At 40.1% G+C, this 16,582-nt stretch overlaps 2 protein-coding genes across 2 annotated transcripts; both read left to right on the forward strand.

Moving 5' to 3' along the window:
• The first annotated feature begins 96 nt into the window (after positions 1 to 96).
• LOC124336728 lies at positions 97 to 522 on the forward strand. The gene has a single exon (XM_046790508.1). It carries the CDS (start codon positions 97 to 99, stop codon positions 520 to 522), a length of 426 nt encoding a protein of 141 aa, XP_046646464.1.
• An 851-nt stretch (positions 523 to 1,373) lies between these two features.
• LOC124336729 (arp2/3 complex-activating protein rickA-like) lies at positions 1,374 to 5,124 on the forward strand. The gene is made up of 4 exons (XM_046790509.1): positions 1,374 to 2,252; positions 3,898 to 4,368; positions 4,654 to 4,816; positions 5,033 to 5,124. Exons 1-4 carry the CDS (start codon positions 1,374 to 1,376, stop codon positions 5,122 to 5,124), a joined length of 1,605 nt encoding a protein of 534 aa, XP_046646465.1.
• The last annotated feature ends 11,458 nt before the right edge of the window (positions 5,125 to 16,582 follow it).

The following is a 16,582-nucleotide window of genomic DNA, read 5'->3' on the forward strand; positions in this document are numbered from 1 at the left end:
GACGCCGAAGAAGAAGAGGAAGAAGAAGGTGAAGATGAAGAAACAGTTGAAGAAGATCAAGATGAAGAATAATATGAAGATTTGGAGGAGTCCATTATGTTCGAGAAGCGCTGCACACTCTCGTCCCTGGAAGGTGGTCAGACCGACAAGAAATGGGTGCTTTTAGGAACCGGCAATCTTAAAATTGTGTATGACGATGAGATGTTGTGTGCGAGGATCGTTGTCGAAGATGTAAATGAGCAGTTGCTCTGTGACAATGTCATTGCTATTGAGACTGAGCTAAAGGTTGATAACAAAGAGTGCGTGTGGTCGGCTATCGATTATTCGTCTGAGGAATCTGGGCACAGAACTTTCCGTGCCCAGTTCAGCTCTACTGACGCTGCGCTTGAATTCCAATCGATGTTTGGCGAAGCGAAGCAGTATGCAGAGAAATATGATGTGCACGACGAGCCTGATTTACAAGCAGCGGGTTTCGACCATAGCAATGACGATCACGGAGACTATGTCGAAGGAAAGTTTTAATGAACATCCGGAGAGAGGAGTTAGATTTTTTCATCGTTAATAAATGTTCCGAGAGAGAGCTTAAGCACCTAAGCTTTTGCAGGTCAATCCATGCCATCTGAAGGAGCCGTCACGTCTTTCAAGCCGACAGTACTTGTTCGTGCTTGTGATCCGAAATTAGCCCAAGCGCTATCAGATATTTTAAATGGTGTGAATTCAATGTTTTCTGCCTATTTTTTGGTAGGTCAGGGGAATATCCTCCTTTTTGATATGACTTTTCTTTCAGTTGTAAATGATTGAACTCACTCGTTTTTCACCTGTAGAATAGAAATTCCCGAAAAAAAAATTATTTAGAAAATTGGTTCTATTTCTCTTTCGGGGCAGCAGCGCAAGTTGGATAACTTGCATCGTTTCCCTTGGCTCATTTCATAGACTTGCAATTGTGGAGTTGGATAGCTAGTAAAAACAAAGCTTTCTGGTATGCAAATAGCATACTCATTAGCGGTGAGGCTTGTTCCCATCTGTTTTTCACAAATCACAATGATAAATAAAAATTGTAATGACCAAGTGACGACGGAGTAACCGTTTTTCTCTTTCGTGAGCACGGTCGTGTAGCGCGTGTAATCGCGCGTAAATCCAATATTAATGAAAATGACCTCCTCTGGTTACTTGCTACTCAAGAGTCTCATACTGAAGTGCATATAATGATCACTCAATTCAGAGGTAAACATCCAACAGTTTCAACGGTGAATTCAGTTTATAGCTGAAACAAATTAAATTCCTAAAATGGATAAATTGGAAATCAACTCTCCAGAACCTGAATTCAAACCAATAACGCTGACTTCCAGAAAGAGTACGGCCACATCCCTGTCATGTGTAAAATACTGGAACACTTCCGAGAAGTCTTCACCACCTACACCACGGATGAAAAACAGAGACATATAGTAGACAGGACTCTAAACGAAGTAAAAAAAGATCTAAATTCCATGACTGAGCTCATCGACCGTCTTATAAAGGAGAATCAAGTATTATCCCAGCAAATGCAATCCGCACAGTCGAAATCGAACCATCTCCGGGAGGAACTTGATGCCGGAAGGGAACGGAACGTACAACACCCAAAAGTAACCTGTGCTGACGATACGGCCTTCGAAACTCAATTTAAAATGGAATCATTGAGTGTGGATCAATCTAAAGACCGGCGGATCACGGAACTGGAAGAAGAAGTTGCCAAGGTGAAGCGTACTGTCCAGCAGCTATCCGAACTGGTTGGCACACAAAAGTCTCGTCCAGTCTCAGCGCAGCAGGCTCCTAGAAGTCCCGAAAACCGCAAGAATGGCAAGAAACCGATCCTTGAACTGACTGCAATGGACACTAGCCAGTTTTTGACGCGCCAACCTAAAGAGATTCCGGCCGAGGATTTCGTCATTATCGCCGATGATGTTGAACTAACAGAAATCGGTAATAACCTTATTCTTCTGAAGAAAATTTTGAATCAGGACTATGGCCGTGTCGTTGGCCGAAGGCGTCAAAATGTGGAGCGTCTGGAACAGGAATACGGCGTGAAAATACATTTTTTCGATGTTAGGCCAGAGAAGTTAAAAATAATCATATCGGAAGGAGATGCGGACAGTCGTCGTGTGGCCTCCAACGACATCACCGAGAAGTTGAAGGTGGTTGTCGAGTGTCCCAACCTGAAAATCGACAGTACAGCATTGCAAATGCCACTTTTGATTGCGATGTCACCATCCAACGTACAAACTTGAACAGCCGCGGCGTAACGATTTGCGGAAGGATAATCAACTGTCGTCAAGCATACAAACTGCTGGTAAACAGCGGCAACTTTTTGTAAACGAAAAACGGCCGCAAGATAATCTGCTTTGCCTTTTATTTCTTTCTTTCTCATTCAGTTTTCCTTTTTTTCCCACATTTATGACATCTTGGAACCGATCCGGATTTGCCAAAAGATTCGACTTTAGACGTTCGCGTTTTGTAGTGAATCTAATTCAAATCTGAGAAGTGACAATGGTGTCGAGTCGACAGATCAAATTTCAATAAAACTAATAAAAAGCAAACGGGTTTTTTGTTCTTAAAAAAATAGAAAATTAAGTCACCTTGTTTATAATTTGTGTCATAAATGTGCTTGACGTCAAATTACGGTCAATTATCTGCAAAATTTTTCTTAAGTTAGCTGCCAATAAATGTCTTTAGAATTCTGTAAAGTAAAAGTTGCGAGAAAAGTAGCTAGTAGTAGTACAGTTCTAGCTTTGTAAACATGCTGAAATATTTAAAATTTAAAACGGTCAAATGAAAACTATCCCTGCTTTAATAGCTAATCGACAAAAAAATTATAGCTAATTAAGACTAAGTAGAATAACAAAGAATAACATAGTAAGACGGTAAGACCTAAAAATCACGCAAGATTGTTATGCAAGATTGTTGAAGATCGCATCCACAATTCAGTTTTTAAGACGTCAATCAATTCGTCATTCTTTTAAGGCCGAACATTTTCAAATAATTATAATCATGGTCTAAAAATGAATAACAGGAATTAATTTATATTTCACAATAAAAAAATTCAGGTTCCCCCTGGATCTCGGCCTCCACCTCCTGCCCACGGCCTACACGCTGCGACACGCCCGCGGTTCGGTAAATCAGCCCTCCGTTTCCAAAGACGGACTCTTGTGGACAACCCTATTCACCCACGTCGACGACTTCTTCCTAAACGAGCCCGGATCGACGTCCACTTGGCCCCTGGAGCCGCCCGGGATGCGGAGACGGATGCAACAACATCCGCATCCAGCAGATGGAAAAAAACGCCTCGGGACAGACGCACTACCTCAGCGTCAGCGGATTGGAACTCTACGGAACGGTAAAGGGAGAGCTGCACAACTGACAACGGCTGGATTGACGTCACGAAGGTTCCAATTCATACCGGATGGGAGCAGAAGGCCAATACGATTTGAGATTGGGGCTTCGTACGATCCCGATACCGCCCAACAAAAACACGTAAAAACAGCAGCAGCAGACGGCAACCAGCGCTTCGTGTCGTCGACCTTGTCGGGCAAAACATCTTCGGCCCTCAAGACCATCAACCTGGACAAATCGTGCACTTGGCTGGCCACGGGCGTTCTTCGAAGAATAGAGAGAGGCCGTTTGGTCTCTTACCGGCCCCGCTGCTCCAGTACTCCGCCATCTATGATCACGCCGAGCAGCTCTACTGGTTCCTGAGAGTTTTCCTGACCAAGGCACTTCAGGACGGCCGTCTTGTCGATTTGCCTTTCTCGGCCCCCTTCCTCAAATTATTTTGCCACGGCGACGTCTCATGCCCGGCCCATTGTCGTCAGCGACAGCAAACGGAATAAAAAATACTTTCGGGCTTGATCTCACCCACCGCAGCTGCAGCCGCCCCCACCTCCTCCCCAACAACTTCAGCAGCAGCAGCAGCAACAACAGGAAACGCAAAACCCCATGACGTCGTCAGTCTTCTCAAAGGATCTCGGAGGCAGCGGCAGACCGTTGACGGGCAGCAGCAGCCCTCGAGATCCATCGCTGCCCTGGTTCTCCGGCATCGTCTCGCACGAAGATCCGACCCGTGGTGGATCCGACCCGCTGCCGATTCCTCCTCCAGTTTTGAGCACTGGCCACTCGTCGCCAACAGATCCTGACGGATCCAACGCTCAGTCACGAGGATCGCTTCCGCCATACCAACAACTTGGCCCTGGCCCATCCCAATCTGTTGAAAAGCAACACGACGACGAGCGTGTCTATAGTCAGAACCGCATCAGCAACATGTCGCAGAGCCAGAAGCCGGCCACCATCGTCCCACCACAATCTCAGCCGCCTGGAACATTTGGTGTTGACGCTCCAGTTTGCCCCGTTGTCCAAAGTTTTTGGATTCATTGACGCTGAATTGCATTCCGACGGTGTCAATTTCAAGGTCGGAAATAAATGATTTTATTTTATTTTATTTTTTGTTTTGGAGATGAAATGTTTAATATTTAAATTGAAAATGTCAGGTTACGCTGGAAAATGGCGAGGATTATACGTGGAACTGATGGCGAAATTTTGCCTGGAACGAGGCATTCACCGCTAGGAATTCAACCACGTTTTCACCATGTCGTGACTGGCGGATTCAGCCCCTCTGAACTGTAGCTGCTCCTCTGCGGCGACCAGAGTCCCAGCTGGACGCGCGAGGACATACTCAACTACTCGGAGACGAAGCTGGGCTACACCCGTGACAGCCCGGGCTTCCAACGCTTCATCAACGTGCTGTCGGGCATGAACGCCGAGGACCGCAAGACCTTCCTCCAGTTATGTATGTGGAGCTATGTTTCCCAATATCATCTTGACAAATCGTCTCCAACCTTCGGCGATGGTAGACGAAGGCGTCTGTGCATCCTGCGTTTTCAATCAACCTGAAGCCCTGTGTTAACGTAACATGTCATGGATGTGGTAAGATCATTTTTTTGCGGAAACTGACTGTTAATTTTTTGTTAGAATACTATTTTATTAAATGATCATTTATTGTTAGGCGTGGTGATGCCCACACGAGCTTTCCATCAACTTCCCCGCGAAGAACAGTCGGCCAAAGAGAAGCAGCGTTTGTCCGAATACTGCCGCTAAGCATACAAGAAAGTTCCTGTAACGCGCACTGAAGAGAGACAACAAACAGTTTGTCAAAAGGTTCAGAATTTTAACATAGCGTTCCAATACCGATACTTAATAATCAATTGTTTTCGGAGTAGGAAAACAGCTTTTATGTTGACACCGTTCGAGCCTTCCGTGATCGACGATAGGAATATAAAAATCTGAATAAGACTGCCAAGAAGCAAGGTTTGAAAAGGCAGTTGTTTGAAAACCACCGAAAAAAGTTGTTTAATTTTCACGTTATGTCATCCGTTCTGTCGATCGTTCTGTTCATTTTCAATTCAAGTGGAAACAGGTATTCGCCAAGTCTACCGTCAAATAAATCGTTTACTGCAAACGTACAAAGATGAGAAACGAGGTCCAACTTTTGTGGCTATTCAGTCTCCCAATCGCAAATTCAAACACTTGACGAATTCCCGCTGGATCCCATCCATAGTACTGATCCCGACGGTTTATACAATGTGCTTGATTGGCAGAGAGTGGGCTCAAAATAAGTTTGCTTGTGTCATTTCCTGCGTTTACACACTGTCCTCGACGCTAATCTGGAACAGTGTCGCTACTTCCACATTCCTATTGGAAATTTGCCCTCCGATGCCAATCTTTTTGGTGCCGACCTCTTCTTCGCCCGCCATTTACAATTCGAAATAATTGTATTCTCTGGTGTTCACCGACTGAAAGTCCTGATCTGGGTGGCAAAGAGGCTGATGACAATCGGCTCGTCACGGAAATTGAAGATGCCACAACTACACTAGTCGTCAACAACCCCGGAGTATACACTAATGTCTGTGTCGAGATGGACGTGGATGCGTTAGCCGTTGCTACTCTACTTCTGTCACATCAAGTTTTGGACGTTGAAAGCACACTGCTTTTGATGTTCCCCAAGTATCACTAAAGGTGTGTTATTGAATTTTTTAATGTTGAATAGTGAAAAAGATGAAGAACTTATGGAGCAATAATTGCTGAAAATTTTGAATAAGGAGAACTGTAATTTGATACCATCTACTATACTTCGCGTCTCCAAAAACACCAATGAGCTAAAGTTTGATAAACTCGTAATCAATTTCATTGTACTTGTTTGAACATTTTTTACATTTACAGGTTTGTCTGGTGAATATTGGCACTTAAATAATGTTTAAAAGTAAGCGTCGCTCTAATTACCTTAAATTTGCATAATTAAATTTGGCTGCATAAATTTGCATAGTATAATTTATTATCGTTGGAGTATGACAACGGTTACCTTGACAACTTTTTTCCCACCTTCGGGATATTTCACCAATCAAGCAATTTCTCCACTCCTCAACAGAATGGTGTCTCTGAAAGGATGAACCAAACAGCAATGGAATCAACCCGAAGCAGTTTACAGATCAAAAGCAACAGACTAAAAAATCTGTTTAAGAAAGCTGAAAATTCAATTCTGAAGTTGTGGGGAGAATTTTTGAAAAGCGCTATTTACGTATACTGAACCACACTCTGTTTAGTTCTACTACGTCTCATTCGTCCACCAAGACACCTCATGGATTGTTCTACAAGAAGAGACCAAAAAACGAGAATCTTTGCGTAATTGGCTGTAGCGCCGATGTCCATGTTCCCGATTGCAAAAGAAAGAAGCTGGACTCGAAGGCAACTCACTGCTTGCTGGTAGGATATGGTGAAGACAATGGGACCCTGTCTCTAGAAAAGTTTTCCTATGTCGGAACGTGATATTTGATTAAAATCTGATGATTAGTGACTTCAAAGACGACAACAATCACAACGCATCGAACCAGTTATCGCCTAATGACAACAAAAATAAGCATGAAGTTGATTTGTTTTACGCTAGACGTCACTCGTTATGTTTACCTAGCTGACAAATTCGCCTTCATTTTTGAATATGTATAATATATTTTATTTTGTACAAATTCAACGAAATATTCGTATGTGAATTTACTCGCGATGTTGAAAACCGTCTTGATTGTATACTTAAACCTACCTTCTACTTGAAATTTAAGATGATGTATGCTTTAACTGTAACCTATCCAACCAAAACTGTTTTTGTTCTCAGGTTACCAAAACCATGACTAAAGCCTTATACCTTCTTCTTTCCTTATTAAACATCTTCCACCTAAAAATGCAGCTTTATAGCCCTACAGTTGTAGGATCAGACATCTACTAAAGGTTATAGCATAACTTTCTCTATTAAAACCAGCAGTGGGGAAACAGGTTAGGGGGGAAACAGTTTCACATTTATAAAATTTAACCATCTCACGACTGTCACTTATTTTGCAGGTACATTCATGCCAAGAAATTATGCTACATCAGTAATTTTTTGGATTTATGCATTTCAGGAAAAGTTGTGAAATTCTTTAACTACAACCCTGCACTTTTTCTTTACAAATGAAAGCTATTTATGTTAAGGAGTAGTCGTCCTAAAGAAGATGTAGGTAGAATGTTATTGAATTGTATTTTCAAAATTTTCCAATGCTATGTATTTAAATGCAGTTGTGTATCCATATTTGAGCCAGGAAATTGACGGCTACAAGAGTGAGACTGTGAGATAGCCATGAAATGACACACACCAACCCCAACACCTATCAATACTAAGCTATTTTTATAGACAGCATATGTATTCGTGGTGAAGTATAAAAGTTGTGATTGAAATTATGTTTTTGGTATTGCTTTCACTTTGCACTCAAATGCAATTTTGTTTCCATGTTTTGTTATTCAATGTTCTATGTTTTCAGAGAAGAAATAAATGTAAACCAAATGTGTTTTGTGCGGTGGAGATGCAAAACACATTTGCTTTAGTTGCAAATGCAAGACACCTTATTGCTGTTATTAATGCAAGCAGGCTGATAAGCAATCTCACAGACGGATTTGTATTCAATAATTGTTAGTAAATTTCTATCCTTTTATCACATTCACTTTAATTCATTTGTTAATAATTTCACAGGGCCGGTGTTTACGCCAAAGCGATGAAGCCTGCTAACCAAATCGTTAAGGCTGGTATACTTTTAGTTGCCTACGTATCAGTTGCTGTCGTTCCAGTTGCCGAAGTACCGATTGCTGTCGTTCTAGTTGCCGACGTACCGCTTGCTGTTGTTCCAGTTGCCGACGTACTGATGGTTGCTGTCGTTCCAGTTGCCAACATATCGGTTGCTGTCGTTCCAGTTGCTGACGTACTGATGGTCGCTGTCGTTCCAGTTGCCAACATACCGCTTGCTGTCATTCCAGTTGCCGACGTACCCGCTGCGGGCAGAAGGGATTTTTTTGTTGCAAAAATACCCCCCTGTTTCTACAAAACCGCTAAGCTTGCCGAAAGAATATCTTCAGAATATCCGGATATCTTCATTGCACACTACGTGTCGATGGTAATTAATTTTAAATGTATTTTCATTGTTTAATAGTAAATAATTGAGTTTTTTATGTTACAGGTTATGTTTTTGTAACACATCATTTTTTGAAGACAAAAAAAAATTTAAAGACGCTGCGGTGCACAAAATCTGCATTACCTTCAGGAATGGCAATATATGTCGCCAGATTGTTTGCCCGGGGCAAGTTTTCAAAATTACCGTAGCATGATATGTAAGTATCATGATACCAACGGTGTCTATCTTCCACACATCACTCGTTTGATGCTTGAAAAAAAGTTTCCTGAAAATAATTTGACATTTAAGGAATGGTCAAAGAGATCCATTACTGTTCAGTTTGGGGAAATTTATTTTGCCAAATAAGGTGTAACTTGAAATGACACCAGTAATTTTTTTTTAATCACAGAAATTTATTTTGGTAATAATTTGGTTTTAAACTGAGGTGATTGGTGTTATATGTCCATGATTTGCTAGAATCAAATTCTGATGCTGATACAAATTTTGCAAGGTTTAAAAATTATTGTTACACCATTACCTCAAATCATGAGTTAAACATGTAATGGAGGAATGTTTGTCAGTTGATTGAAAGTTAGTTTTAATTACATTGAAAAGAAAAACAATTATGGCAGGCGTTTTAGGGCTGTTAAGAGTTATTGAGATGAGGTGCAACCATACCACAAAGGAGGGTAAGTCACTAGTTAACTTTTTATTCTTTATTTATTGCAGCTGTACTATAGCTTGTACACCGGTTGTCTAACATACGGGACTGTTATAACTCATCAAAACTCGGCTCTGCACCGTTTACTGACTGGAAGATTGAGGTCTTGTCAGTTGAGTTCAAGCCGAACCACTCTAATGCTCCATCTACTCGGGCACCAACGGACTGGACAGGCTTGACGGTCCCCAGTCTGATATCAGCCCGCTGTGGTATCAGCTCTCCGGTGTAGCCGACAATTCAGCCGGGAGAGAGACTGCTGCCGGAAAAAGAAGTCTTTTTGCCACAAAAAAGGCTGATTTCTGCTATTACTTTTCTCTCTTCTCGATGGAACTATCTCCCGTAATATTAAAAATGTAATGTAATTCTACGATTATTGTTTTCCCTGAATGAAAAAATACGTTAATTTACGCGCACAACAATTACCTTACGTCTCTATCCATTTTTATAACTGATTTTTTATATTCTACGCTCCCTTGTATGTTTCCCCACCCCATTTTTCGTTTTTGTGTGTTTCAGTTCATGGTTTCTCTTGTTTATTCCTCCACAGTTGTTTAATTTTATTAAATTACAATAAACACGTACGACCGCCAACTGTTTGGCTGCATCGTGGCCACCACCCTGGTCCTCAATGTGACCGTGCGAATTCCGATAGATACGGCCTACTGGACAATCGGCAAAAACATCTTGCACTGGGGCTCCATGGTGGCTACTTTTATTATCCAATATCTTTTCGGCGATTCCTACTTTGAATCCTTCACCAAGGGTTTGGGCAAGGCGCATTTTGGTATAGTCTCTCGTTATCCATCGTCATCTCTGTTAGTCTGCTGCTGTCGAGACGCTTTTTCTTTGATGATCATACGACGCTGTTGGACCGCGCTGGTCACAAGCCAAAACTGCCCGCCAATCGGGCGCACAGTCAACGCCGACAATCGCTTCGATCCGGCTACGCTTTCGCTCACCAGGAAGGTTTTGGCAAACTAATCACTTCGGGCAAGATTTTGCGCAAGACGGACTTGAATATATGCAGTGAGGCCAGCAGCAACAACGCAGCAAATAACAGCAGGAAAAGTCTCCTTGACACTAACGAAAGGCACTTAAACGAAAGTCTCCTTGGCGAGACTAATGATGATAGCATATAGCCGAGCACTTCGGGAAAGATTATACGTAAGAAGGTCTCTTCAGTCAAACCTGAAGTTCATCCGCCACCTCCAAAATCCGTAAAAATCCCAGAATAAAACATTGGCACTAACGAAAGGCACTTAAACGAAAGTCTCCTGGGCGAGACTAATGATGATAGCATGCAGCCGAGCACTTCGGGCGAGATTATACGCAATAAGGTCTTCTCAGTGAAACCTGGAGTTCATCCGCCACCTCCAGAATCCATAAAAATCCCAGAAGAAAACAGGAAATAAGCATCGAGCGCTCCTTCAGCCTCTTGTCCCGACATTTGTTTGGTGTTCAGATCCCTGAAACTCAAATGACTGTGGCAATAGAACAATAAATTCCGGAAGTTGAAAATCAAAAATAACGAATTGTTTATTCCTCCCTTTTCTTGCATTCGTAAAATGATTGTGTTTTTTTCCTTCTAATTAAATGAAATTAAGCATGCGTTGTACCTAAATTTTACCCTGTGAGGACAATATATGTATTGGTCAAGCCATTATGTTGGGCAGTCATTTCCTATTCCTATCGTACTCCTTTCGTATTCCTATCGTATTCCTATCGTATTCCTATCGTAATATGTAGAAATATAATTCTAAAATTCTTGTTTATGAAATGAACTTTAATTTAAGTCAAAGTTTAACTGTTAACCCTCCGTCATTCTACGTCCAGGAGCTCTCTTTCCTGTGGCGATTTAAAGATTTGCAGGACAGCCTTAACAGAGAGCGCCTAGGAATGTCTTCTAACTTTTCCAATATGCAATGTTAATTACATCCTTCTTTGTAAGTCGTCTTCCAGATGCTTGCTGCCTCCAATTAAACATGGAATGCAAAGCAAAGTTCAACAGAGAGTATAAATGGTACAAGGTAGAAGTGATGACTGTCAGTAATGATGGCAATTAAGTCACTGTATCGTTTGTCGAAAATTTATTCTTTATTCTTTATTTGGTATTTTTTTGTTTAATTTATTATTTATTTGTTTAAAAATTGTTTCTTAAAAAACAATCATCACTGTTCCACCGTGAATGAAGTCTTTTTTTTCTAAAATTAAAACTTAATGGTTAAGGCCTGTAGATATGAACCCACTGCCATGAAGGTGAGAGATGTGCCCAAAGTCTCTATCCCTTCTTCTGTGAGAGCCAATCAGAAGAAAAAAAGTTGGTTGAACTTCGCTATCTGACGTTTGAAGATGCCACCTCATTGAAAAGTAAATAATAAATACTGGGGACTAAGAAATCATTGCAAGTTACCAACAAATATGACTCGCAAATTGATCTTTTATTAATATTAGAAATTTTCATGATTTTCCGCCCTGTTTGCGTAGGGTGAGGGTGTGAGGATACTACTAGTAAATTTGTTAAATAAAAAATATGTTGGTAAAACCTTTCACTGCACAAAACTCATGGTAGTTCCGTTGCACCCAAGATAATGCTGAAGTCAAAAATTGGAAAGATAAACACGCGTAAGTTTTCGTACTAACTCGCTTAGTTTGAACCAAAGCTTTATTTTTTCCCGTCAATGTTTTATCATGAATTTACAACATTAAACAATCAAAATTAAATTTTGCAAAAGATAAAACCTGAAACAGAGATAAATAAGAGGATTATTCTTTTGATTTCAGAACGACGTGCTTATTTTCCGAAGGGCATGGTGGTTTGGGAGTGATCTCCTGCAAATATTGAACCGACAGCGAGCTTTTGCTGAAATCATAACTGTAACTGAATAAAAAAAGAATGTTAAATTCAAAACAAAGTATCTTTATAAATATTAATTAATGGTAACCTATAATGAGACAATCTAAAAAATTGACACGAGCAACTCCAACCTTCTGATTACATTATGAGATCATGAGAGAAGACCTTCAGTTTATATCAGTTATTAGAGTGCCTTACGAATTCCTCTGTTCCATTTGGATACATGCAGAACATCTGATCCTAGTGACAAATAAAACTAAGATTTAATTAAAATTCTTAAACAAAAATTCAAATACCATTGTTGTCTAACAAGTAGCAAGAAAAAGTTGTATTTAAGTTTGAAAAACAAGAGCAAAACTTTCAACCTATCCAACAACGAATATAGAGCCAGAACATGGAGACCATAAAACAGAACTCAAATTTTAACACTCAATAGTATGTTTATTTCGTGAATTTTAACTAATAAACACATTGCTGAAGAGTTCAAATGTGTCTCAGCTCAGCCACAATTATCTATTTCTCCTTCCTTTTCAAACGAGATAGCAATATCGAACGCCAGATGGCGAAGTTGAACCCCTCATTTTTCGTCTGATTGGCTCTTTCTCTAGAAGAGGATAAAGAATTCTGCAATCTTCTCTGCAGTCAAAGAACTACATCGTTAGTTTTCAGGCCTTAACCATTACATAGACCATGAAACAGTGAACGTAGTAGACGACCGTTGAAGGTTACGGGCGTTCAGAGAACTAACGCTGTCTTCTAGATTTAATTAAAGAATCTGAGTGTGAAGGCATCTGGCTTAGCAGAGAAAAATTTGGTAACCATGGAAACGTAAATATAGTAGACCAAAACTCAGTAGACGCTTTTTTAAGTTCTTTTTCCTAGTTCGCCCTTTGGGAACTGAGGTGATTAAGACTGCTTCCAACAATTAAAAAAATATATATTACCCCTAACTGAATATTCTCAAATGATTCTTTTATTCAAACATGTCTAAAAAAATAATATCAATTTTGAAATCAGCAACGATTTTTTAGACATAGGAAAATTAATAAATCAGGGAAATAAATTATTATTCTTTCAAATAGATTCATGGCAGTAAAAGGAAAACTAAAAACCCAACTTTTGTTTTGTTTGTTTTACTTCGTTCTTAAGGGTATTTAGATTACGTACTTCTGGTATGCTCAATTTTTCCTGTTTATTAACTTTCTAATATCACAAGATATGATTTATTTGCGTTAGGAGGACGTATTTTCTAACCTAAAATTTCTTCATGTCCAACCGCTGTGGTAGTTTGGTTAGACCAAAATACTTTAGCCAGTTCAATGGAGTTCAATAGAGTTAAAAACTTTCAGGGGGTAAAGAAACAAAAAAATAATATAGATAAAATAAACTTCGCACATTATGCAGCTACACCTGTTGCCACCAAAACCTCGACATCACCTTTAACCTGAAATTAACGTCAAAACTCTGCCATTTTAGCAAATTGAATCAAATCCAGTTTGTTAAGGAAGACTTGGATATTCGCACCGTAGAGCATGCATCCGTCGAGAAATAATTGCCATTAATTGCCTGCACGGCATCGAAACAGTTAATTCCAAAGTGAACGAGTGTGGAATTCCTCATCTTTTTCACACGCCGGATTTACCTCTAAGCCCTCCCTAAGCTTGTATCCGGTGAAATCCTGCGTAAAGTTACTCACATGAAGCACCTTTCCCTAAACGTGAGAAACGACACGTCACCACCAGCAGCAGCAACCACAAAAGCATCCCGGCAGGTATTACTTATTTAATTATTTATATTACTGTGATCAGTTTCAACTGATCTGAGATGAGTTCACACTTGTGCTTTGTAATCAAACTTCACGATCCCTTGTTGGTAGGGTGATCTGCAAAAGAATAATTCATAAAATTATTAGTATTAACTAAAACAAAAAAAACGTTAGTAGAGACTTACTCCCCGGGATAGTAATCAACAAGCTCCAGGCCGCAATCTTTGCAAACCGTTCCGACGTCAATTTGTTTTACAACAGAGTGGTCACAAGTGACGGCCCCTCCATTAGCTCTCTCGAAGACATCTTCGTTACTTTCAAAGTCTTCCATTTTGTAACGATTATTAATGAAGCCAGACCTTCGCCAGATGAAGACTAAATTCGGGATGACGATAGGGTTGAAGACTTAAGATGACAGCGCCTTCTGCCAGAGAACCACTTGGCTGGAGGGGTTCATCCCAGACGACAGTGATGTCTTCCCAGGGCCACTAGGAGAAATTATAATTTATTCTTGAAATAGATAACTTTACTAGGATGGACGAATAACTCATGGAGTAGTACGTCAGAACTTAGGAAGGAAAATAAACCACCAATGGATCTAATCTGAAAAAAAGTGGGAAAAAAAATCCAGTGAACAAAAAAGAGACGAGAACGAGATGGTCGGCACTTGCCCGTGTATACAGTTCTTGTTTTCCTTCAAACTTCAACATTAATCAACATCATTCAACATCAATAACAGGAATCTCTCTCTCCCTTCTGCAGTTGTTCCTATGACCACCTTTTTTCCAATGCTCTTGCTTCGACGCTCACTGTGATAATCTAGTCAAAGACACACACGCAAGCACATCAATTCGCGACCGCATAAAACATACATTACTTTTAAGCAATCCTATTAGGTTGGCCACCCACCGAAAGGAATAGATTTGCTGAAAAAATTAGGGACATCAAAGCTTAGATTTATCGATAATATATCGGCTATTCTCAATGTGTGGAACGTATTAATCAGTGTAGCTCATTTCCAAACTTAGTTCACTATGTCGGAATACAAGGGTAGATAGACGGCAGAATGTCTACGTTCACGGGCTTGTTATTTATTTGTCTACGTCAAGGAAGTAGCATAGGATAGGACGGCAAGTGAGGACATAAGAGCTCGAGTTTGCATTTTGGTGAAACTAACGTCTAGTGCCGACCAATTCTCCCAGGGCTAGTCGGAAGACAGGGTAATTCGTCTCCTTCGCCAGCGCCTTCTTCCTGGAGAATGGAAGAGCTGGGCCGAAGCGGTACATTCCCTTCCACGGCGCCTTCTGCCAGAGGAGCGTTTGGTTGTATCGGTTCCTCAGCTTCATCAGCGATGTCTTCTCGGTTCACCTAGAAGAAACAATAATTAAAGAACATTAATAAAATCAAATGAAAAAAGCTTATTCTTAAATATTAATTAATTAAATTAGAAAATTACCACAGAAGTTGTAACTTCTGGCGAAACATAAATGGATTCACTTTACCACATAGATAAAGGATTTTAAATAGCCTAAGGTAGGCATCAGTGACTGCATATTCCTTAATGGAGTCAATCACCGTCACCTTGTATTCTGGAAAAAATAAAGAAATTATTACAACAAATATAAAAAAAAAGGAAAAGAAAAATTAAAGACTTACTTAAGCTTGGTAAAAACACCAGCAAGGTACAAACCTTCGCTTTCTACCTGTGGAACATTTGTCTCAAGCGGAACATTCCCTTCCCCAGCACCTTCTGCCAAAGGAGCGTATGGTTGGATCGGTTCCTCAGCTTCATCTGCGATGTCTTCTCGGGCCGTCTAGAAGAAACAGCAATTAAAGAATATTAATCAAATCAAATCAAATTTCACGTAGATAAGATGTACTACTACTTCTCCTTGATGATATCTTCTGCTTCTTCTATGAACACCAACGCGAGTCACCATCAAATACGTTCCATAGAAAGGCCTTCCTTCCAATGATTCGATAGCCTTGTCGGCATTTTCATCGTAAAATAAACCCACGATGACCTGTCTACCATTCTTTACCAATTTTACAATCAAGATCTCTCCATAGACCTCAAAAGCCTCAATCAATATTTCTCTAGACAAACTTGTCAATTCCGGTACCCGATAGCGCTTATACAGAACCTATAAAAAGTGAGAATGTTGTAAAATAAAGAAATAAAAATAATAATAAGTATACAGTTCGCATGGTGCCAAAACGGATGTGCGATAATCGTTAAAACACTAGAAGATGTGGGCTTTGTCAAGTTATGGCCAGTAAAGATAATGCCAACTGATATCTATGTAGTAGTAACACTACATGATTCTTCAATGGGAAATACAAGGTGAAAAACTATAATTATTAATAAAGAAAAATCATTCTAAAGAAGCATTCAAAAGATAACAGAGAAAGAGTCTTAGTCTAAGACTAAGTCTCATGAACTACACAGAAAACAAGCCCAAGTTCACTGCCAGACAAAGGGCCTTGGAGTTACTTTAAACATTGAAAGACATGCATTTTCTTGACATGAAAACTCATCCGACAGATTTTGAACATAAAAATTTCTTTCGGATATTTCAGCAATTGTAGTTAGACTCTCGCATTATTTTCTTATCAAAAAGTTTTAAGACTTATCTCCTTATGGACTAGCTTCTTTGACCATATCTTCTGGCTTCTGGTTTAGACGAGATCCAAGAAACCACAATGAGTGAACGAAGAAGAAATGAAAGAAGAACAAACGAAAACGAATG

This window comes from Daphnia pulicaria, chromosome 4 (assembly GCF_021234035.1).
Source record: "Daphnia pulicaria isolate SC F1-1A chromosome 4, SC_F0-13Bv2, whole genome shotgun sequence".
Lineage (NCBI taxonomy): Eukaryota > Metazoa > Arthropoda > Branchiopoda > Diplostraca > Daphniidae > Daphnia > Daphnia pulicaria.